The sequence below is a fragment of the Dendropsophus ebraccatus genome, chromosome 15, assembly GCF_027789765.1.
Source record: "Dendropsophus ebraccatus isolate aDenEbr1 chromosome 15, aDenEbr1.pat, whole genome shotgun sequence".
NCBI lineage: Eukaryota > Metazoa > Chordata > Amphibia > Anura > Hylidae > Dendropsophus > Dendropsophus ebraccatus.
Window position 1 is genome coordinate 4016030 of NC_091468.1, and position 25346 is coordinate 4041375.

Below are 25346 nucleotides of genomic sequence, written 5' to 3' on the forward strand. Positions count from 1 at the left end.
TTCTTATGCTGCGCTGATGGCTGACAATTATACGCGGCGGATACGGTGCATACTAATGCGCTCTGCGAGAGAGACGGCCTCTTTGTTATAGCGCAGAACATTATAATGTGCGACTGGGCGAAAGGCTGCAAAACCGATCACCGATGTATGAAATATAGAGGGATTAACCTTTCAACAAACATCAATAAACATTGGATGGATGAGCCGGAATGGGAAGGGATCCTCCGCCGCAGTAATACAGCAGTAGCCACACCGCTTCTTCTCCATACACTACGTCTAGTCAGGACTTCTAGGACTTATTGGGGACCTGCCGCCTAAGGGCCCATTCACACTGCAGAATCGTCTCTGAAATTCCGCCCAAACCCCCACACCAAATCCCGCCTGCTATCTGCTTCAAAGGGAGGCCTCGCACGCCTCCGCTCTCAGAATTGACATGTCAATTCTTTGAGTGGAGAGGTACGGAAAGTGGAGGCATGTGAGGCCTCCCATTGAAAGAGATAGCAGGCGGGATTTGGCGGGGGGGGGGGGGGTTGGGGCGGAATTTCAGAATTTAAGTGGAACCATATGACGGTTCGGCCCTCAGACCAGGATGGGCACCCCTGCATTAGATGGTCGTCTCTCCTGGCACAGTCGGATGGTTCAGCTGACATGTTAGATGCAGGGATCACACTTACCTTACATTGCATTGACATTATATAACAAAGCTTCTGAATATTACGCCCTGTAATCTTTTTACTTTTTGATTTATTATCAAAATATTTGATTTCTAACAATACTGTAATACTCGCTATTGTAGCTGGGGTTCAGTGTCTGTATTTCCTATGGTTGTTGCCATGGCGACCCTTTTGTTTCCTTTGAACATTCCATACTTTGGATCAAAATGAAGACGTGTATATTCACCTAGCGGTATGGAGCGCGGTACACCATTATTCATCCACGGCATTGTCATCCATCATCGGCACCTTGTCCCCCATTGTCAGGCTGATGCATCAAAGCTGAATTATATTCCTCACCTTTATCCGTATCTTGATGGATGCGGCTGTATACGCTTCTAACGATGTGTGATTGGCACTTGTCTGTGTTTCCGGATTTATTCTTGTGGCGATCAGATATTAATGGCTTAGGGCCCTATTATACAGGACGATTATCGTGCAGAAAATCATTACATCGGTCAAATTTAAACGATAATTGTTCTGTGTAATTGCAGGCAACAATCAAAAAATTGTTCGTGTGTCGTTGATTTAGATCTGACCCTAAAATTATCGCTAATCGATCAGTGTAATTCCACAGCGTTCCCGCATTTGCCGGGATCAGGTGGAGTAAACGATCATAACTAACGACTATCGTGCTGTGTAATACAGGGAACAATTTCAGATTAAAGGGAACCTGTCACCCCCCGTGCCGGGGTGACAGGCTCCCGACCCCCCGTTAGAGCCATCTATACTCACCTAATCCCGCCGGGTCCCGCTTCTGGAGGTGGTCGGGTGATGAAGACCTCAGCCGCTGCAGCCCGGCGCGCGCGCTGAGAGATGAGTCCAACGCTCATAGAGAATGACAGGAGAGTCCAGCGCTCCCTCATTCTCTATGAGCGTTGGACTCATCTCTCAGCGCGCGCGGGATTAGGTGAGTATAGGGGGCTCTAACAGGGGTCGGGAGCCTGTCACCCCGGCACGGGGGGTGACAGGTTCCCTTTAACGATAAACAATCTTGATTCCAATGGTTAAATATTGCTTTGTCTAATAGGCCCCTTAGGGTTGTATTCATTATAATTATTATTGACATCACAGACGGTGCGGAGAGGTTTGTCTGTTCATGTCTCGCCCATTGGTCCTCCAGTGGTCGTTTCCAGACAAAGTATATTTGCCTAGATTTATCATGGCTCTGACTGGGCCAGAATTGTGGGGAGCGGCGGCTGAGGCCCATTTATTATACATAGTAAAAGTAGCTTCAAATGACAAAGAGGCCAGGAAAGAGCTTATTGGGAAAGGGCTGGCCTAGGCAGGATCGGGAAAGGGCTAGCCCAGGCAGGATCGGGAAAGGGCTCATCGGGAAAGGGCTGGCCCAGGCAGGATTGGGAAAAGGCTGGCCCAGGCAGGATCGGGAAAGGGCTGGCCCAGGCAGGATCGGGAAAGGGCTGGCCCAGGCAGGATCGGGAAAGGGCTCATCGGGAAAGGGCTGGCCCAGGCAGGATCGGGAAAGGGCTCATCGGGAAAGGGTTGGCCCAGACAGGATCGGGAAAGAACTCATCGGGAAGGGGCTGGCCCAGGCAGGATCGGGCATGGTTTAAAAACACAACAGAATTTGGGAATACAGGGGACATTTACAAAGGCCGGTGTACGAGTATGTCAGTATTAAATTAGGCCTCGTCCCCTTTTCCCAGGCCAGATTAACTAAAAGGCGCACACCTTGTAGTAAACCCAGCCGGCCCCGTGCCTAGTGCAGGCTCAATGCGGCTTAAAGGCGTAAATTATGATAAATCAGACAGGGTAGAAGGCCACACCTCCCCCGCCTTGTCACGCCCCCCCCCCCCCCCCCCCAATTAGGTGAGCGAGGGATCCGGCAGGTGTAAGTAGGTAATGTGTGGATGATAACAATGACATTAGAGGCCACATCCACATCCAGATGATCAGGATTGGCGCTCATCATTGTGCAGCCCTCTTCTGATTGATTATAACTAGCGCTGTATATTATATTACATGCCTCCAAGTAATAACGACATACGACCAACGTCTTCTTTTGGCCATTCCACAACCTATCTTTTTGGACCAACGTCATTTTGGGCCAATATACGGCCATATCGGGAAAATCATAGGTGTAATTTGCATTATGTGTCCTATTTTGGTGCCAAAAGTGAGATGAAGTGGGAACATAGCCTAAGAGGTAAGGGGTTATACTGGGACTGATAATGATAGCAGATGCAGGTTGCAGAGGAAACATCTCATGCTCGGGGCAAGTTCTGTGCACAAGTCCTTGTAGATTGAACTCGCTGGGTGTTATATGGATGCTTAGGGTGTCAGTCCTTTATGGTCACGTCCTTTGGTGATGTTGGGGGACGTTCATGCTTGGCTCTCTCCACACCTCACAGGAAACTACAGATTTTGTTCTCGGCGTTCTGCAATGGTGAATGGGTGCAGTTTTGAAATAAGAATTATTCTGGAGGCCCCCTTTAAACCGCACCCCTTCTGCAAATAGATGCTAAACAATAACCTGAAATAAAATCATATAAAAAAAATATCCCTACAAGAAGGATGCACTAATTATTAGAGACTATCCGATAGCTCGGACTCTGAGAAGCCGCCTCACCTTCCGGCAGAATGAACAATGGAAGAAGCTCCCGGCACTCACCGATCTTCTGCAAGGTGATTTATTAGCACAACGCTGAAACGCGTCCTGTCCGTGTTTAGACTTTTTGCACTTATGCTAATAAATCACTTTGCAGAAGATCGGTGAGTGCCGGGAGCTTCTTCCATTGTTCATTGTGCCTATTCCCAGGCACCACCACCTGTCGGAGTGCCGACCATTAGCTACTACACGTATACTCACTTTCCGGCAGGGCTGTCCTCAGGCGTACGTCGCTGGGTGACGCCATTCTTAGTCATAGTCACAGTATATGTACTGAGAAATATCAATCACTGCTATGGGAAATAATCCCAAACTTTTAGAGAGCTCTGGTTCTCCTGAGCGGTGGGAGTTGACAATGTCCGTTCACTTCTGCTGTCACTGGTTGATGTATAAGAGACTTGCATCTAAATTATTGACAGGACAGAGATTTCATATAGAAAAGTAAATGCAGCAATCATAGGAGGAAAGATGATGTATTTTGCAGCAGCAAGCGCAGCCATTCTATCAGCGAGCCCGGCTATCCTGCTCATGGCTCATGACTTTATGTATGGGGAAGTAATGGCACCCATCGGTATTATATATTACGGCTCCGAGGGCCATTAATGGGGCGGCATTGGCTGCGTTAATATTCATGCATACGGCCACGTCTGATGTCAGGATGTCTGGGCTAGTTCTATGTTGCGTCTGTTCCTTTTCCATTACAAAGAACTGATAAACAGGTTTCTGTAAATGCCCCCCCCCCTCCCCCCCTCCCCCCCCCTCCCCCCCCCCCCTCCCCTCGCTTTGCCGTCTACATATAAACTCGCTCTCCAGCAGGGATGGAAATGATTCCTTTGACTTTCAGTATCGTAAATATATTTAGTCTTCTATGTAGCAATCATGACCAGAAAATATAATATCCTTTAACTACTCTAGGCACGGGGTATAATTACATGGGGATTACTGTATACGTGAGACCATCTCTGGAGAAGGTAACTTGCTGTATTCACCACGTTACACAACATGCAGAATTTACATTGGATTTCCAGAAAAAAGAAGTATTGTTCATTAACAATAACAGAAATTCTTTCCCCTAAATTGTACGGCACGAAATTATCAGCTATAGTCATTTTGCCTTAGCAGCGAGCCGGTAATAAGACAGACTGAAGCAATGGCCTGAGGCGGCAGAAGCCAGGGCTCTCAGTGATATAGGAGAAGAGACTATGGCGCCCAGAAGAAATAAACATACGTCTCAGCTGTCACCTTGTGCTGAGCTGGGAAAATCTGACTTGGTGGAGTCGTCATTAGGTTTGTATTTAGAAGTCTGGGTGACAACCGATGTAACTATCACTTCAGCTCCATTACGAGTTGTCACCCACATTCTCTATGCAAAGTAGATTTGCCTGGAGATATTTAGTAAAACCCTTCTCTTTTGTAATGTTCTAATTAGGTTTTCCACTCCGTAATGTGGGAAATTGCTGATTAAGTTCATATAAAAGTTATAAAACCAAAGAGGCCGACAAGCAAATTAAGAATTGTGTACGTGCTGGAGGTGGCTAAACAACAGAAGGAACATATACTCACCTATCCTGGTTCCCCACAGCTCCCACATCAATGTTCTTGCTGTCCAGTTCTCCCCACTTCTTCCTTCTTGGTGATGGTCTCCAGAGAAAGTTCCCTGGACAGTCAGTTACCGGCTGCATCTACCACTTATTGCAGAGACAACGTGTAATCAGGAAGAAGGAAGTAGGAGTGAGGACTGAGGGGGGGTCAGCGTGGCAGCTTCTGGGAATTAAAGAGATGATGTGTGTATGTATGTATATATATATATATATATATATATATATATATATATATATATATACACACACACACACACACACTTTAATAGATATCAAATCTTACCACCATCCTCATTTTGGCCGTGTCACAGAACAGCCGATGTCCGTAAAGTTCCTACCAGCCGGATGAACGTAATTTCTCTTTAATTGGGATGTGGGTGCATTCGGGTGTGCCCACATTCCAATTAACCATAGCTGACAATGGAAAGTACTGCCGGTGCCGCGCTTTAAATTGTCTGCTTTGTCAGTTTTGCCGCAAGGAATCCCAGCCGGAGTGTATACAGAGTATATACACTCTGGCCAAAATCCCATAGCAATAAATGTGATAGGTAAATTCATTAAATAATGGCCTTTGTTTCAAACCTGCAACTACGGCCGTTGTTTAATGAATTTATACATAGTGTGAACTTAGGAGCATGGAATACTCATTTAGGCTAAGTTCCCATTAGCAGATAAGGAACAGTGCAGAATTCAATGGGCCACGTTAACTGCTTGTGAGTCTTGTGATTGGCTGCTGCGGTCATGTCAATCATGTACAGTACGTGATGTCATCAGTGCAGCGCCTGCAGGAACCTCTCAAAGAAATGGGCTATTATTGGTTATAATTTCCATAGGAAAAATCCTCAAAATCTTAGAGAACCCCTTTAATTAAACAATTATAGATGATTACAAGTTATGAAGATCAGTAATAGTTTAATCAATTTTTATTTTCTTTTTTTTCTCCCCCAGACCATTCACACTTGAGGAAAATGTTTTCAGCAAGCCCTGATAACTGGGTAACGTTTGATGATGAAAATCCATTCGAGTCACCGCAGAAATCTTTGATCTATGGTCATGACGATGCACATAGCCCTAAACCAAGTGACCTTAAACTAAGCCTGTCTCATGAACGGATGAAAAGTGCTTCTTCCTCCAACTCCACCACCCCTCTCACATCTCCAATAATTGACTTCTTCATGAGTCCTGGTCCTCCAAGCAATTCACCTCTTTGCACCCCTATTAAAGACAGTCCATCTACGCCATGCACTCCTAAACAAGGGTCTTTTAACTTGTACCCTGTAGCCGAGAAGCCTCAGAACCAACATTATACATTCTCCGAAGGATCAACTCAATTGACACCTACTATTTCATCTCCCGTAGATACAAATGACACAAATCAGACTTCCTCACCGTACAGGAGTAATAATACTTCAGGACATTTTTCAGTTTTCCATTTAGATCTTTCTCAAAATGACTGCGCCTTCTCGAGCCCATTTTGGAACAACGACGCCACAAGTTCTTCAAAGGATCTGTGCACGGCTGCTGAATCCCACACGAAGGAAAGAAAGCCGGCAAAACAGGAATATAACGTATCGGAAAGGGAAACATCTAATAACCAGAAAAGCCTTAACCAGTGTTCATTCAGTTATGTGTGCGAAAGGCTTCAGCATTTAAAGATTGACCCACCTGACAACTCGAAACACCAGCCCGTCTGCGCCGAAAGTGAAAGCCCATCATTTATTCCACAAAGTCTCTTTAGAAGTCAGCGGAAAGATGGGTGGCCTTTCATGTTGAGGATACCAGAGAAAAAGAACATGATGTCTTCCAGGCAGTGGGGACCTATTTACCTGAAAGTTGTATCTGGTGGAATTCTGCAAATGTATTATGAAAAGGGCCTTGAAAAACCCTTCAAAGAATTTCAGCTTCATCAATTCTGCAGACTTTCAGAACCAAAACTCGAAAACTTAGGAGTTGCAGATAAAATACACACCGTCAAGATAGAAAATGTAACTTATGCAGAAAAAAGGAAATACCATCCCAAATCCGAAGTGGTTCACGAGGCAGAAATCGAACAAATGTTAAAATTGGGAACCACCAAGTATTCAGATTTAATGGACTTTATGACCACAATGGAGGAGGAGCTCATGTTGCTCTCGCCAGTCTCCAAACAGAAGAAAGCGTATGAAGAGCCCGAGATGTTGGTGGAGATCGTAGACAATTTTTGGGGCCAAATCTCAAAGGAAGGAAAACTTCAAGACAAGTCAGTGGTCTGCCAGTTATATTGTCTCAGTTTTATTAATAGCGGTATGGAATGTTTTTTGACATTAAACGATGTTGAGCTACAAAAGCGAAACTATTTTGAGAAGAACAGTGAGAAAAACTTGATCAACATTTCAGAATATCATTTCCACAAATGTGTTAAGCAACAGGAATTTGAAAAGTCGCGCATAGTAAAATTCACACCCATGGACGCGTGCCGATTCGAGCTCATGCGCTTTAAGGTTCCTTGCGATGTGAAAGAGCTTCCATTTTCCCTAAAGAGCCTGGCAGTAGTACAAGGAGCCTACGTGGAGCTCCAGGCGTTCTTAAACTTGTCTAGTAGTATGGTGGGTCCATCACAGGCGAAATACTGTGAAAACATCACCATTCACTTCCCGGTTCCTGCACAATGGGTGAAAGCACTTTGGACTGTCAGTCTACAGCGGCAGAGGTCTCTGAAGACGAAGATGAATAGAAGAGCTTGTCTAAGTACTGGATACGAAATCGAATCAGAACCTGTAATACAAGTAACGATAGGGTCAGCAAAATACGAGAAGGCATACAGAGCTGTTGTGTGGAAGATCGATCGACTCCCTGATAAAAATTCTTGTAAATATATATATATTGATACTTTGTTGAATGTCTATGGCATATTGCAGGATGAGCAGCTCAAGAACCATCAACAATGCAATTCTTTAGTAGATACTTGAGAATACATTGTAATTATTATAATTTATACAGCACATAGGAAGAACCACCATAAGAATACAATACCATGGGAGACGAGAAATCAAGCAGCGGAAGAGCAGTCACCCACACAACTAATTGTAGACTAGTCATCCTGACACCTTACGCAAATGTTCCCACCTTGGCAGCATGCTGGAGGTTCCCCTTGTGGGTATAGTTGTAGATGATTGGATATGCTTTTGTTTGACCATACCTGTAGCTGTGTGGGCTGATCCATCTGAAATAATGGGCATGACATATAGTAAAAGCAACAAGCCAAATCCACATTCACTGTTCAACGGTAATGGATAAATTCCCTTGCATGGATACAATGGGGCTAATAGCTGGAGTATTTTTTGCCAGATATTCATATGCTGGCTTAAAGCAAAGATCTGCACAATTTCCAAGTTTTGTTTTAAAGGGAACCTGTCATTCCCCCGTGCCGGGGTGAAGGCCGCCCGAATCCCGCTAGAGACCCTTATACTTACCCCTTCTCTCCAAGTCCCGCGCCTGGAGCCAGTCCCAGGACGGAGATATCAGTCGGAAGGCCGGTGTGCACGCTCCTGAGAGGAGTCCGACGCCCATAGAGAATGAATGGCTCCGATCATTCTGTATGGGTGTCGGACTCATCTCAGGAGCGTGCACATTGGGCTTCCGACTGATATTTAAATCCCATGACCGGCTCCAGGCGCAGGACTTGGAGAGAAGGGGTAAGTATAAGGGTCTCTAGCGGGGGTTGGGCAGCCTTCACCCCGGCATGGGGTTGACAGGTCTCCTTTAAGTGGACCTAAACTTTGGAGATTTCAGAATAATTATTGTGAATGATAACTTTAGTCCAATTGGTATAGGTATTGCATATGCTCCAAATTGAAACTCTGCAGTAGGTCCGGGCGGACTGACCATTTGGACATTCATCAGTGCCAGGAAATTCCAAAAAAGATGGATCCCACAGCTCATTGCTCAGAAAGCGTATGTCAGGGCAAAGGGGAGGCTCAACTTTAAGGCCTTATTCACACGTTCCGTAATTTACGGATCCGTATTTCCGTATCCGAGTTAGTGCACATTGAAGTCTATTGGGCTATTCACACGATCAGTAGCAGAAATGGATGAAAATCAATCCGTAAAAAAAAAAAAAAAAAGGACATGTCCTAGTGCGGACTCTGTGCGGACCCATTTTTTTTTTTTTTGCGGATCCTCTCATTGAAATCAATTGTTTACGGATTGTAACATGTTGGCATCCGTATTTCCGCAAAAAAATACGGATGAAGTGCATTGAAAAGCAATGAGTAGTAAAAAAAGGGAATTACGGAAATACGGATGGAATACGGATGTCCAATCCGCAATTTCTCACGGGTTGTTTCAGGACCAGAAAAAAATACTGAACGTGTGCATAAGGCCTAAAAGGAGAGGTCTGGCTTCCCCCCCCCCCCCCAAACAGCCGGGGAGGAGGTGACTGAACATAACATGTACCTACACTGTCCCGCGCTCTGGTTCCAGGTCCCCCGGATTCTTCCTGGTCTGAGCGGGGACCCGGGTCATGACGTGTGAGCACCACTCAGCCAGTAAGCAGCCATAGTGGAGTCCGGTCTCTGCAGCTGACTGGCTGAGCAGGCCTGACATGTCACAAACAGAGTCCCGAGCTTTGACCAGGAGGCGTCCGGGGGACCGAGCGACAGCATACCCCAGCGCTGAAGTCGGGGAGGTAGGTGAATGTTATATTCGGCCACCTCCTCTCAAGCTATTTTTTTTTAAATGCCAGACTTCTTTAATTACTAAGATCAAAGATAACTTCATGCTGTATCTCTGTCAGACAGTCCTACAAGTATACAGCCCAGCTGATAAGCCAGTCCTAGAAGTTTATTGAAGTTACCGTGTGCTCAGTGTGGAAGGGAGTAGATGGATCAGCAGGGACGTTCTTGTGAAAATGTTGCTCCTGTAACTTCACTAAACTTCATGGACTTGCTTGGCTACTAACCGGTGAGTGCCGCATCTCCCATTACATGTACAGTTTATTACTTTCCTTACAGATCCAGCTGTCATCATTGCCATTGGCTGATCATTTATCACACAATGACAGTAGCGGATTATAATAGGTCCGGTTTGGGTGGTAGCCCGGGGCCCTGAGCTCCTGGGGGCCCATGACCACCCAAAAGGACTTATTCTTTCAGTGGTGTATTGTATCTGGCTACACTTCTGCCAGGATTTGCACACAAAAACAAACAAAAATGCTTTTTTTACCACAGTTTTCCACAAATCAGGGCATCTATCTTGTAATATGAACACTCCGCTAGTGCTGGTGAACAGCCCGGGGCCTATGGTAAAATTAATCCACCCCATCACGATTATCTGATTCTGCAGATTATTGCTCCATGTTATAGGGCCCTTAGTTTGTAGGTCTGTGGCTGAAATACTTGCAAATCCTTTTGCCCAGCTGTGTAAAGAGTCACAGAGGTGTGGTTGAAGTGCCCCATGCTGTATCACCCCTCTTGCCCTCTCTGCCCCTCCAGCTATGATTATCAGCCTGTGATTTCTCTCCTGTAATCCTGTCCGCTGGCTATCAGTCACCTAGTACCCGGGTGATCGGCCCCTGCGGAGGATTAGAGCAGAGCCCTTCCTGTCAATTATAGCTGGTGCAAGCGAGCAGGAGAGGCGATGCAGACTGGGGCACTTCAGTGGCTTGGCACAACACCGAGCCGACAGGTAAGGGATGTAGCGGTGACATATATACGTCACACTCTGCATTGTATATTTACAGTCTTACTCTACACTGTAACAGGTAGAACTCTCACCGCCTTCCCATACAGCCAGTCACCTCAGCTGTCCATCACTGGCTGGTAAACGTCCGTTCTCACCCCCTCTCTTTCTCTAGGTCCCCATCAGCCGCACAGTCTATCCTGTAAGCTGGAGCTGGGCTCTGACCAGGAGATACCGCGCAGCTGGAGTCCAATGGCAAACGTGCAGTTTATTATGCCGCTTACCTGCGTCTCGGGGGCAGAGGTGAAATCAATGGGCGTCGAGAATGATCTCCAGCCCCATAAACATGTCACCCAGAAGGCCTGCTACAACCTCCAGGTATGATCGATTTCCACATTTGGTTAGAACGTTTTACATTAGATATAAATGGTTATTGGACATAAGGAGACCTGATGGAACATTATACATTCTGATTACTACTTGTGGGTCTGGCAGATCGATCGGGGAATATGTGACAGCGACATCTAATACAGTCTATCTGGAGCAGACATTGCTATATATCGCCTTCTGGAAGATGAAGCGGCTACTTTATGTTCTGCATAAATATCTGCATTTTATCATCCGCACAGAATTGCAGCGTCAGACGTTTTTGTGCTCAAAACAAGAGCAAAACATATAGTTCAGCAAATGTGAATAAACCTCAGCGGGCTGTCATCCATAATGTCCTCCTAATCCTAATGTATGCAGGAAATCTCCATCCACCGCTCCCCAGACACTTACTCAGCCATGAAAAACTGCTTAGCGTCAATTGGGAAAGTCAGGAATACAAACAGACTGCCCGTCTTATTTGGAGAGTTCAGTAAACACATATATATAGTAAATGTTTAAATATAACTATATACAGTGTTTTCCCGAAAATATTACTGTGTCTTATATCAATTTCTGCTCCAAAAGATGCGCTAGGTCTTATTTTCAGGGGATATATTATTTTTTAAGAAGATTAGGTATATACTAATAGTATACTGTACACGGCGCTGTATTAATACAGCTATTAGTGTGCAGCTATATTGATGCGTGGCGAGGATACCCGTAATTTCCCGTGTTAAACAAAGTGAGAAAAAAATATATAAGCATCCAGCGCTACTAAATAGAACTCATAGAGGGTGTGTTACTCTATAGAAATGTTGTTCTTAGTGATGAAATATTCCTGTCCTCCAGGTCTCCGTTCCAGTAGGAAGATGTAATTCACGTTCTAGGTTCCAATAGGGAATGTAAGACACGCTGGGAGTGCGCCCCGGCCGGTGGCGCAACTTCAACCAGCTAAAGGTGTTTCGGTGAAAGTTCAGTGACGTCACACAGTCTATTACGGAGTGTAGCAAGGATCAAAATGACTCCTTTTAAGAAGAATTTGCAGGTCACATGCACAGCAGGGATAGCGTATGGTATGGCGGCTTCTGACCACCAGAGGGAGCTCCCCACAGCACACTAGTACAGCACAGCAGGAACAGTGTATGGTATGGCGGCTTCTGGCCACCAGAGGGAGCTCCCCACAGTACAGCAGGGACAGAGCGTGCAGTATGGCGGCTTCTGGCCACCAGAGGGAGCTCCCCACAGTACAGCAGGGACAGAGCGTGCAGTATGGCGGCTTCTGGCCACCAGAGGGAGCTCCCCACAGCACACTAGTAGAGCACAGCAGGGACAGTGTATGGTATGGCGGCTTCTGGCCACCAGAGGAAGCTCCCCACAGCACACAAGTACAGCACAGCAGGGACAGCATATGGTATGGCGGCTTCTGGCCACCAGAGGAAGCTCCCCACAGCACACAAGTACAGCACAGCAGGGACAGCGTATGGTATGGCGGCTTCTGGCCACCAGAGGAAACTCACCACAGCACACTCGTACAGCACAGCAGGGACAGAGCGTTCGGTATGGCAGCTTCTGGCCACCAGAGGGAGCTCCCCACAGCGCACAAGTACAGCACAGCACAGCAGGGACTGCGTATGCTATAGCAGCTTCTGGCCACCAAAGGAAACTCACCACAGCACAGCAGGGACAGAGCGTGCAGTATGGCGGCTTCTGGCCACCAGAGGGAACTCACCACAGCACACTAGTAGAGCACAGCAGGGCCAGAGTGTGTGGTATAGCGGCTTCTGGGCACCACAGGAGCTCACCACAGCACAGCAGGGATAGTGCACGGTAGGGAGGCTTACTACCACCAGGGAGAGCTCACCACAGCACACTCGTACAGCACAGCAGAGACAGCGTACGGTATAGTGGCTTCTGGCCACCAGGGGGAGCTCACCACTGCACACTCGTACAGCACAGCAGGGGTAGTGTACAGTATAGTGGCTTCTGGCCACCAGGGGGAGCTCACCACTGCACACTCGTACAGCACAGCAGGGAAAGCGCATGGTATGGGGGGTTTCCGGCCACCAGGAGAGCTCACCACAGCAGACTTGTACAGGATAGCATGGGCAGAGCGTATGTTATGGAGGCTTTCAGCCACCAGGGGGAGCTCACCACAGCACAAAAATACATAATCAAAATGTGTCGGGTTGGGAGGGGATTAATATAAGACCTTATGTCTCCGAGATATAAAAAAAAAAAAGTGTCAGACGGCAAAAACCCAGCGCACCTATTCTCCTCTCCAGCCACCTCATTTGTCTGTGGAGAGTTGGGAGGCCCCATACACTTTATATACTGACCCCATACACTTTACCCTGTGGGCAGAACCTGCTGGCTATGGCGGCTACAGTATCAGGTGTATGGGCACCCTAAGACATTTTATTAATAGTAACCCCGGTGACTGGCGCAGGAGTGAACGACCGGCCGTCCAGACAAAATATTAAGAGTGGGAGTGCGAGGAAGACGCGGATCACCTAATGAAACAGGAGGAAACGACCTGACTCATCACTTCTTGTAAGATGATATCATTCAGCAGAAGTGCTGGCGGCGGAGGATTCAGCTGCTTAATGATAACCTGAAATGGGAGGAAATGGTAATGCTTAACCCTTTGGTAGCTCAGACGCCAATGAAACTTTACTTTTGTAGTCTTTACAGCACAGTCGTACGGCTTTGTATTTTGCTGATTCTGTAAAACTACTGTCAATCGGCCAGGGAGTATACAGAGTATACATGAATCATACACTGCACCCTGTGAGATAGTGAATATTAAGACTACAGCTATATAACCAGGGCCCAATGGGGAACGAATGGGATGAAATTGTGATTTATAGTAACACAGTGGGATGGATGTATAGATAGGAGATGGATAGATACAGCAGTGAACATGAGCTCCTAAGTTTGCACCAGTTTATACCTTGAAATTGGCGCCTTTTAAGAAAAAAACAGAAAAATAATCATCTCCATGGAAGGCAGAAGTGAGCAGGATATCAAGAGGTGAGGCCTCCCGGCTGCATCTACACTACAATAGCGTCCCTGCAGAGAGCGCACCCCACAGACACCGCATCCCCGCAGAGAGCGCACCCCACAGACACCGCATCCCTGCAGAGAGCGCACCCCACAGACACCGCATCCCCGCAGAGAGCGCACCCCGCAGAGAGCGCACCCCACAGACACCGCATCCCCGCAGAGAGCGCACCCCACAGACACCGCATCCCCGCAGAGAGTGCACCCACAGACACCGCATCCCCGCAGACACCGCATCCCTGCAGAGAGCGCACCGCACAGACACCGCATCCCCGCAGAGAGCGCACCCCACAGACACCGCATCCCCGCAGAGAGCGCACCCCACAGACACCGCATCCCTGCAGAGAACGCACCCCACAGACACCGCATCCCTGCAGAGAGCGCACCCCACACAGACACCGCATCCCTGCAGAGAGCGCACCCCACAGACACCGCATCCCTGCAGAGAGCGCACCCCACAGACACCGCATCCCTGCAGAGAGCGCACCCCACAGACACTGCATCGCTGCAGAGAGCGCACCCCACAGACACCGCATCCCTGCAGAGCGCACCCTACAGACACCGCATCCCTGCAGAGCGCACCCTACAGACACCGCATCCCTGCAGAGAGCGCACCCTACAGACACCGCATCCCTGTAGTGAACACACACCATAGACAGAAGAAATATGGAAAACCATCAGAAAATGGGAATTTTGGAAAACTATTTAGAACAAGGAGTTCCCAATAATGCTATTGACTATAACACAGAGCTGGGGTCCCTGGGCTCGGCAGACAGCAGGGGGTCAGACGTCCTGGAGATCACATACTGTGAGGAGCGGAGAAGCAACCATAAAAGCTATAAAACTGAGAGAAAACCCAGGAACCCGCTTTGCTGACTTTACCCTCAAAGATGAAGAGAAGGGAGAACCTAACACCCTGTTCTACAGCGAGCAGCCGGACGCCTGGCACAACAGAATGTCACAGAGGGCGGCAGCAACAGAGGCCGACAAATCAGGGTCAAAGAACCACAAAATGGTAACGACAATGCACTCACCTGTAACCTGTACAATAATGGCACCATCGTCATACAGGGCAGCGAGGACAGACTGGGCCAGTTTGAAGAGATCTTTCACTATATTAAAGTCCAGGCCCAAACTTATAAGAAGACTCTCACAACTAATAGCAGTGATGAGCCGACTTCCATCCAGATGACCAGAGACCCCCCTACTGCTCCATGTCAGACCTCCATAGAGACAACCAGAGACCCCCCTACTGCTCCATGTCAGACCCCCATAGAGACAACCAGAGACCCCCCTACTGCTCCATGTCAGACCTCCATAGAGACAACCAGAGACCCCCCCTACTGCTCCATGTCAGACCTCTATACAGACCCCCAGCGATAGGAACAAACTGGACAAGCTGATCAAAAGGGGCAGCTCTGTCCTTGGGAGCCCCCTGGAACCGGTGCAGGTGGTGGGGGAGTGAAGGATTTTGTCAGTGGTCAGCTCCATACTGGAGAATGACCCCCATCCTATGCACGAGACCGTGATCGCACTGGGCAGTACTGTCAGCGACTGTTTAATTCACCCAAAGTGCGATAAGGAGCGATATGGGACGTTCTTCCTTCCTGCGGCGGTTAGGCTGTACAACCAACACCGACCCATGCAGAGATCACTCCACAAAAAGAACTAACATAGTCTGATGGTTTATTGTATCTTTTTTACCTTTTCTTCTTTTTGTCTACTTTAATCATAAATAATGCCTTTACTTTATATTTGAGCTTTTTGTATGTGTAATATCTATGCTGCTGTATCACACTGAATTTCCCCATGGTAACTACTAAAGGATTATCTTATCTTAAACTACAGACCCCCCTACTGCTTCATGTCCGACCTCTATACAGACAACTAGGGACCCCCCCCCCCCCTACTGCTTCATGTCCAACTCCAATACAGACAACCAGAGACCCCCCCCCCCTACTGCTTCATGTCCAACTCCAATACAGACAACCAGAGACACCCCCCCTACTGCTTCATGTCCAACTCCAATACAGACAACCAGAGACCCCCCCCCCTACTGCTTCATGTCCAACTCCAATACAGACAACCAGAGACCCCCCCCCTACTGCTTCATGTCCAACTCCAATACAGACAACCAGAGACCCCCCCTACTGCTTCATGTCAGACCTCCATACAGACAACCAGAGACCCCCCCCCTACTGCTTCATGTCCGACTCCAATACAGACAACCAGAGACCCCCCCCTACTGCTTCATGTCCGACCTCTATACAGACAACCAGAGACCCCCCCCCCCCCCCCCTACTGCTTCATGTCCAACTCCAATACAGACAACCAGAGACCCCCCCTACTGCTCCATGTCAGACCTCTATACGGACAACTAGGGACCCCCCTACTGTTTCATGTCAGACCTCCATACAGACAACCAGAGACCCCCCCTACTGCTTCATGTCCGACCTCTATACAGACAACCAGAGACCCCCCCCCCTACTGCTTCATGTCCAACTCCAATACAGACAACCAGAGACCCCCCCTACTGCTCCATGTCAGACCTCTATACAGACAACTAGGGACCCCCCTACTGTTTCATGTCAGACCTCCATACAGACATCCAGAGACCCCCCCTACTGTTTCATGTCAGACCTCCATACAGACATCCAGGGACCCCCCCTACTGCTCCATGTCAGACCTCCATACAGACAACCAGAGACCCCCCTACTGCTCCATTTCCGACCTCCATACAGACAGAGACCTCTCTCCTACCTCAAGTCCTAATACTTTCGCCCCTCATCCGAGATCCTCAGAGATCTTCTGTCTCAGCTAGAAAGAGACTTTATTCAGTTCAAAGAAGAACTTTACATTATTGTCACCCAGACTTCTGTGAACAAATAGCCAGACTAAGTGTGAACAGGAGTCAGCTCTGCGGGAAATACGATGCAGGTTACAAGAACTGCAACAAGAGAACACAGAGCTGAAGAGAGAGATCGCCAAGCTAAAATCCCAAATACACCCCCCAAATCAAGAAGGGGGCTCAGAAAATAATAGGGGTGCAGAGATAATGACCACACCAAGTACCTGCTGAAGAGAGATCATAGGAAATAAGAGCAAAACACAAAATAGAATATTACAAGAATATTACAAGAAGGGCCAGAGGCGACCATTACCACAACCCCAAGAGCAACACCACAGCCGCCAATGACAGTATCACCAGAGAACAGCAGACAGGACCGGGACTCGAGACAAGACGGGAGCAGGAAGCCATCATGTCCTGACACCGTCCTGATCATGGACTCTAACAGCAAATACCTCAACACCAGGCGACTCTTCCCAGGAACAAGAGTCACCAAAATCCTCTGTTCTACTATTGAGCAAGCAACAGCCGTCATCAGCAATCCGTATTTCACCAACCCTAAGCACATAATCCTACACACGGGCACCAACAACCTCCAGCACCAGCAGATAGCAGGACAACTCAAGCCAACTAGCACAGAGCACACGACACAAGTTCCCTGACTGTAACATCATCCTGTCATCCCTGCTCCCAAGAAAAGATTTCCCTGAAGTCACCATCCAGGGTATCAACACAGAGCTGGCAGCTAACATCAGCTCCATGCCAGACATCCCCCTGGCCCAACACCCCTCCATAAACCAGCAGCACCTTCATGACAACAAGCATCTCAACAAGCAAGGAGTCAGCCTGCTGGCCAAAGAGCTGAAGGACATAGTGCTCAACAGAGACCCCCGGCCCAGACCCCCCAGATCACCAGCATCAAACAGACCGCAAACCTCGCACCATCCTCAACAAATCGAAAACCGTGACCCTTACCCAAATCCGGACTACCAGAGGCACAAACCATGGAGGAGACCCCCCGCCTCACACAGAGCCACACCGAGCAGAGACATGGAGGAGATAAAGACCCTGCTCAGCACGCTGTGCAGAAAACTAAATGCGACTGGACCAAACATCTAGAATCCAGCTGTCCCACAAAGGGCAGCCCATTACAAGGTATACCGACCAACAATAAATTCCCTTATTATTAGCAGCTGGAACATTCAGGGCCTGAACGCTTCAGCTGATGGATCAAAGATACAATGACCCAGGTTTTACAAAAAAAAACAACAACCCAAAAACACAGACATACAGATCCTCCTGGAAACATGGACCAAGGCAGAGACCGAATCCCTGGTGCCCACCGGATACAGGGAGATCTCTGTCCCTGCCCTAAAAAACAAAGCCATAAAGCAAGGCCGGAGCTCAGGAGGAATCTGTATCTGGTATAAAGAGGAGCTCCACAAGCATCAGCCCAGTGAGGAGAGGAGACAGCCACATCTGGGTAAGAATAGGCCGCTCCATCATCTCCTCTCCAGCTGACCTCTATCTCTGTGCAGTATACATCGCCCCACCAGAGTCTCCATACTTTAACCCAGACAGCTTTGAGATTCTACAGAGGGAAGCCGCCGACTTCCAGGCCCTGGGCAATGTCCTCATCTATGGAGACCTCAACGCAAGAACCGGGAGAGAAAGAGACTACTGCACCACTGATGGGAACATCTACATACTAGGAGCAGGCAGCGACTGATGGGAACATCTACATACTAGGAGCAGGCAGCGACTGATGGGAACATCTACATACTAGGAGCAGGCAGCGACTGATGGGAACATCTACATACTAGGAGCAGGCAGCGACTGATGGGAACATCTACATACTAGGAGCAGGCAGCGACTGTGACAGCTCAATCCAGACCGAAAGAAACAGCTATGACAGCACAGTCAATAAAAGCGGCAGAAAGCTGCTCAACCTATGTCGAAGCATCGGACTTCGTATTCTTAATGGCCGGACAAAGGGAGACTCCTAAGGAAGACACAGCATGACAAAGGGAGACTCCTTAGGAAGACACAGCATGACAAAGGGAGACTCCTTAGGAAGACACAGCATGACAAAGGGAGACTCCTTAGGAAGACACAGCATGAACTCCCATGTAGGCAGCAGTGTGGTAGACTATGCCATCACTGACATGGATCCTACAAATATTGGCGGCTTCACAGTCACCCCCCAATCTCACCTGTCAGATCACAACCAACTGCTCTTATACATCAAATCCACAAACAAGCCACCCACACAGACCCCACAGACCGGACTCTACAGCCTACCCCCAACCTTCAAATGGTCCAAGATATCGTCCAAAATACATAGAGACCATCAAGAGAACAGATCAGAGAGATGCTCCACAGCTTCAATAATAATGTGTATAAGCCAAACCCAGAAGGAGTAAACCTAGCAGTAAAAGACCTCACCGACATACTCCATACCATGGCAGAAATGGCCGAACTGAAAAAATGCAACAACAAGAGACCAAGAAGACAACATCCCAACAGCTGGTCCAACAAGGAATGTAAACTGTAAGGAAGGCCCTAACCACCGCCTCAAATAAAAAACACTGTGACCCTAACAACCCCGAGCTGAGGGAGGCCTATTATACCATCCAACAATACAAAGCCATCCTCAGAAGGAAAAAGCAAGGCCACATCTCCACCAAACTCCTTGAACTCCAAGACGTCATTCAAGATAACGCATTCTGGGAATTATGGAACCAAACGGGCCCACAATGTAAAAACAACCTCCACATCCAAAATGGAGGTATCTGGCTCCAATACTTCAGTGACCTGTATAAAAACATCCCAAAGGGAGACCTAAGCCCAGAACAAAAGGAGATTGAGAAAAAGCTAAAAGACATGGAGAAGACAATCAAAGATTTCCAAAACCCTCTAGATACAGCGATCACAGTGCAGGAGATTACAGAGAGGATCCACTAGATACACCGATCACAGTGCAGGACATAACAGAGAGGACCCACTAGATACACCGATCACAGTGCAGGACATAACAGAGAGGACCCACTAGATACACCGATCACAGTGCAGGAGATTACAGAGAGGATCCACCGATCACAGTGCAGGAGATTGTGCTGAGTGCCGGCTTCTTCCCCCAGAGCTGGAACAATGGCCTAATAACCCCCATACACAAGAGTGGAGACAGGTACGACCGGCCAACTACAGAGGGATATGTGTCAGCAGCAACCTGGGGAAACTCTTTAATAGTATCCGAAATAAGAGGATCCTCAGCTTCCTCACCGAGCATGACGTCCTCAGCAAGAGCCAAGCAGGGTTCATGCCAAATCACCACATCTACACCCTGCAACAACTCATCAAGAGTCACGTCCATGATACAAAGCACGAAAAGATCTATGCCTGCTTATAGAGTGTGAAACAGGAGGGAAGACATACAACGTCATCAGAAGCTCGTACACTGAGAACAGATGCAGCGTGAGGGTGAATGGAAAGAGAACGGCTTATTTCCAGCAGAGCCGAGGAGTCAGACAGGGCTGCAGCCTCAGTCCTACTCTTTTTAACATTTACATCAATGAGCTGGCAGCAGCCCTGGAGTCCTCCTCGGTACCAGGCCTCACCCTCCTCTGCACCAGGCCTCACCCTCCTCGGCACCAGGCCTCACCCTCCTCTGCACCAGGCCTCACCCTCCTCGGCACCAGGCCTCACCCTCCTCGGCACCAGGCCTCACCCTCCTCGGCACCAGGCCTCACCCTCCTCGGCACCAGGCCTCACCCTCCTCTGCACCCAGGTGAGATTTCTCTTGTATGCAGACGACCTTCTCCTCCTCTCACCAACCGAGAAAGGTCTCCAAGACCAGCTGCTCATCCTGGAGAAATTTAGCACTACGTGGGCCCTGCCCATCAACCCAAAGAAAACCAACATCATGGTGTTCCAGAGGAGAAAACGGAAACCACCCTGGCATTCTACCTTCCTGCTGCACAGCCGCCTACTCGCAGAAACAGACCGGTACACTTACCTGGGCCTGGAAATCAGCCAAACAGGGAGCTTCAAACAAGCCACAGAAATCCTGAAGGACAAAGCCTGCCGAACCTTCTACGCCATAAGAACGCGCTTCTACCATCTTAGACCACCAGTGACCGTGTGGCTGAAAATATTCAACACCATCATTGCCCCAATCCTTCTGTATGGTAGTGAAGTCTGGGGCCCCGAGATATACTCAGACTGGTCAAAATGGGACTCCGGACCCACAGAAGTCTTCCACCTAGAATTCTGTAAATACCTTCTCCAGGTCCATCGGAGCACCTCAAACAGCGCCTGTCGAGCAGAGCTGGGCAGGTTCCCGCTATACTCTGCTGTCCACAAGAAGGGACTATCATTCAGGGCCCACCTACACAGCAGCAGTCCGAACTCCTACCATCACAAGGCCTTGGTGCACCAAGAAACCCCAGGAAAACAAAGCCCCCGGGAACAAGTCTCCCAAACCCAACCTGACCAAGCCGCCAACCAGCACATCATCACGAAAAGCCAAATCCAGAAGACAATAGACAAAGGGAAGGAGGAATACATTAGGGTCTGGAGGAACGACATCAGAGAATCCCAGAAACTGACCATATACCAAAGTCTGCAGAGGGATTACAGACTGGCCCCATATACCAGAGACTACAGAGTACAGACTGACCATATACCAGAGCCTACAGAGGGAGTATAGACTGACCATATACCAAAGTCTACAGAGGGAGTACAGACTGACCATATACCAGAGCCTACAGAGTACAGACTGACCATATACCAGAGCCTACAGAGTACAGACTGGCCCCATATCTGGAAAAACTGCCCAACCCCAAAAACCGGAAGATCCTGAGCCGCTACAGACTGAGCGCCCACAACCTGGCCATTGAAACTGGGCGTCACCGACGGGCGTCACCGACAGACGTACAAGCCCAGGGAGAGCCGACTGTGCCAGCAGTGCGACCAGGAGGCCGTGGAGGATGAGGCCCACTTCCTGCTACACTGCTCCAAATACTCAGCAGTGAGGGACACTCACTATAGGAGACTCTCCAATCTCCTCCCAGGCTTCTCCACCATGGAGGAGGAAGAGAGACTGCCCATCCTGCTGGGGGAAGAAGAGACCACAGCGACTATAGCGGCACAATACGTCACTGCCTGCCATAGACTGAGAGGAGCGTGATACATCATGGACTCCCAATTCCCTGACCCCGGTATCCCCCCATCCCACAGACTTCTGTCCCTACCCATCCCCGAAAATCTCCTGTTTGCTTGGGTAATGTTAATATGTTATATAGACCTGCCAATAAAGATAGATAGATAGATAGATAGATAAATCCAAGAATTTTGCGGCACATCCGTATAGTGAAAAAAAGTTGTGGTATTTATTGGTACATTGGTATTGATGTACCAATAAATACCACAACTTTTTTTCACTATACGGATGTGCCGCAAAATTCTTGGATTTATTTAGTGGAGATTTTTATCCAATCTCCGTTGCTTGGCACTCCAGCACTGGAACTGGGAGTGCGCTCTATTATGGACATTAGATAGATAGATAGATAGATAGATAGATAGATAGATAGATAGATAGATAGGAGATAGATAGATAGATAGGAGATAGATAGGAGATAGATAGATAGGAGATAGATAGATAGGAGATAGGAGATAGATAGGAGATAGATAGGAGATAGATAGATAGGAGATAGATAGATAGATAGATAGATAGGAGATAGATAGATAGATATAGATAGATAGATAGATAGATATAGATAGATAGATAGATAGATAGATAGATAGATAGGATAGGAGATAGATAGGAGATAGATAGGAGATAGATAGATAGATAGATAGATAGATAGGAGATAGATAGGAGATAGATAGATAGATAGATAGATAGATAGATAGATAGATAGATAGATAGATAGGAGATAGATAGATAGATAGATAGATAGATAGATAGATAGATAGATAGATAGATAGGAGATAGATAGATAGATAGATAGATAGATAGATAGGAGATAGATAGATAGATAGATAGATAGATAGATAAATAAAAGCTCATGCAGCAAACTGGAGAGGCTTTAAAAGAGAAACTAAGTAAACATTTTATTAGAGACCTATAGAGAAAGTATTTTGTTCCATAAAAAGTGAGAATGGGGTCCGTAGCCTTTCGGAGGGTCTGTTAAATGGAAAATCAGCTGCAATCCTGGGGCACTGGGATATGTAGTCCTCGTTATTTATCTATGATATTTGTGGTCTAGGTTTTTATATTGTTCTGTCTTCTCTTGAGTGGTGGACATGAGAAGATAACCTTCACCACAGACTGCAGTTTACTCACTTATTCTTCTTCTTTACAAGTAGAAATTGACAGAAAACGTATCCCGACTGATGCAGAAGACGCGGATAAGACCAGAGAGTGCCGAACCCAGTAACAATGCTAGAAAGAGAGCGGATATATGGGAACATAACCCGACAGACTGTGGTGCTCTGTGCAATGGACTCCATCACCCATACTCACCATGTACAGATGTATACACCAGGGCAGATGGAGATCATTCTTTGTAACTGAATATTTAATGGTTTTCATTCCAGTACGTTACTATGATTTACATTTATCCACACACAGTGGCGGATATGCAGCAGTTCTGGTCATTAAGCTGTATAACCTCCTGTGACAATAAAGTTATAAAAACAAAGAAAAAAAAATACAAATAAAACATTTACGCCTGGTTCTTTTTTTTTTTTTACATTTGCAGCGCCTCACATATCTGTCTCTGAGGGACGTCCACCAAGGCGGCATATCCTATGGACGCCCTAGGACTGGGACCCTTTCGTATTCCAACTCTTAGATGAGCAGTAACGAAGAGCGTATTGGGGGGCGGGGGGGGCAGATTTTTGTACCTGGCCGCGTTACAAGCCCGACAGATTCTGATACAATTAGTGCCAACAGAACATATAGGGACTCCCGTATACTCATACATTTATAGCAGGACCCAACTTTGCCATTTGCGCAGTGTGTAGGCGTCCAAGTCCAGGCCCATATCTGCAACCCATAGAATCGTTACGTTTTCCAGTTATTATTTATAAATGTATTATGGCACAGAGGATCAGAGCCGGCACTGCCGATGCCACCCAGAACATCGAAAGGAATCGGTAAAAGTGTCCAGTGCAAGATATCAAATGGATAAAATAACTGGTGGCGCTCAATGCAGAAATGGAAAAAGTTCTCTCAAAAACACCAACACGGAGAGAAGAAGAAGAACAGAACAGAAACGAAAAACATCTAGTTACATCGTTCCCTCCTTAGGCCTCTTTTACACCATCAGTGATTTCTCTGGGTCACAAAACCTCCCGCTATTTTTTGGAAAATCAGCCGTATTTGCATCAGTTTCGGTAAAATGTGAGCAGTACTAGTAATAAAGTTGAACACGTTTTCATATGTGATTTTAACGGACATCATAGAGCTTCCATGCATGACCGGTAAAAATCACGGATCCCATAGAATCCGTCCATGTGATTACAGATCAAAATAAAATGGACTGGGTGAATAGCTCGATATACATCAACAAGCTGTGAGCGTAACCGTGATTACAGATCCACAATTACAGACAACTTTACAGGACGTGTGAATAAGGCCTTAAAGAGTTTGGAGAGGACACAGACTGCACCAGTCAGTCCCGATATTAAACGTGTTCTACTTCATAAATAGAAGCTGCAGCGGGACAATAATAGTCCAATTTATATTCTAATGGAACCTATGAAGCAGAAGACCTCCACCATGTGGGCATTGTCAGACTTTCACACATCTGCTTCTTTACAACATAATCCTAGTCTGCACCATATATTATCATATATCACTTCTGTCAAGTCCCTCTATTGCAGTACCAGCCTTATGCACGCCTTCAGATCATGACTCACACATAGATTCTTGTGTCTTCAGCAGCAGAGAACTGGGGGAAGGAGACTGAATAGATAACAAGTATGGAAGGAATTGTAAGTCTCACCATGGGCAGCAACATATCAGAAGTTATGTACGAGAGGAATTTAAAGAACAAGCTGGAAATCATGCACTATATACCATCACCCTATGTAACTTACGACAGGTTCATAGGTCAGGGAAGAGATGGGGAAGGCAGACAGTGGACCATGCACTAGTCCCTGGAAGGGTGATGTAGATGGAATTTCCCAATAACCTGAGGAGCGTGAATGCCTTTCCCTAAGGCCCAGGTACGCTCCTCCAGGCCATAACCCTCCAGTGGATCAGATACTGGACAGAATTCTGTACGCATAAGAATCCATTGTCTTCTCCACCGCATATTCCTGGTCACCTGGATAACAATAGGTGGAAAAGGCAGAAGAGGAGGAATAGATCCTTATGAAACACATTATGAACCCTCATGGAGTACGGGAGCTGCAACGTGTAGCAGACCTGGTTAGTAATCTGATGGGGTACGGGAGCT

The 25346-nt window shown here is 47.4% G+C and overlaps 1 protein-coding gene across 2 annotated transcripts in view; it reads left to right on the forward strand.

The window, feature by feature from the left end:
- Nucleotides 1–23584, forward strand: part of STON1 (stonin 1) — a 93836-nt gene extending 70252 nt beyond the window's left edge. Inside the window, exons 4-6 of one of the 2 annotated variants that reach the window (XM_069955547.1) lie at nt 5892–7790; nt 10777–10979; nt 23244–23410. In XM_069955547.1, the coding sequence (XP_069811648.1) occupies nt 5912–7790; nt 10777–10979; nt 23244–23318 (2157 nt within the window). In that variant the 5' untranslated portion in view covers nt 5892–5911 and the 3' untranslated portion in view covers nt 23319–23410. Of the gene's footprint in view, nt 1–5891; nt 7791–10776; nt 10980–23243 lie in introns of both variants that reach the window. The other variant, XM_069955546.1, reaches the window with a different exon arrangement.
- Nucleotides 23585–25346: the final 1762 nt, after the last annotated feature.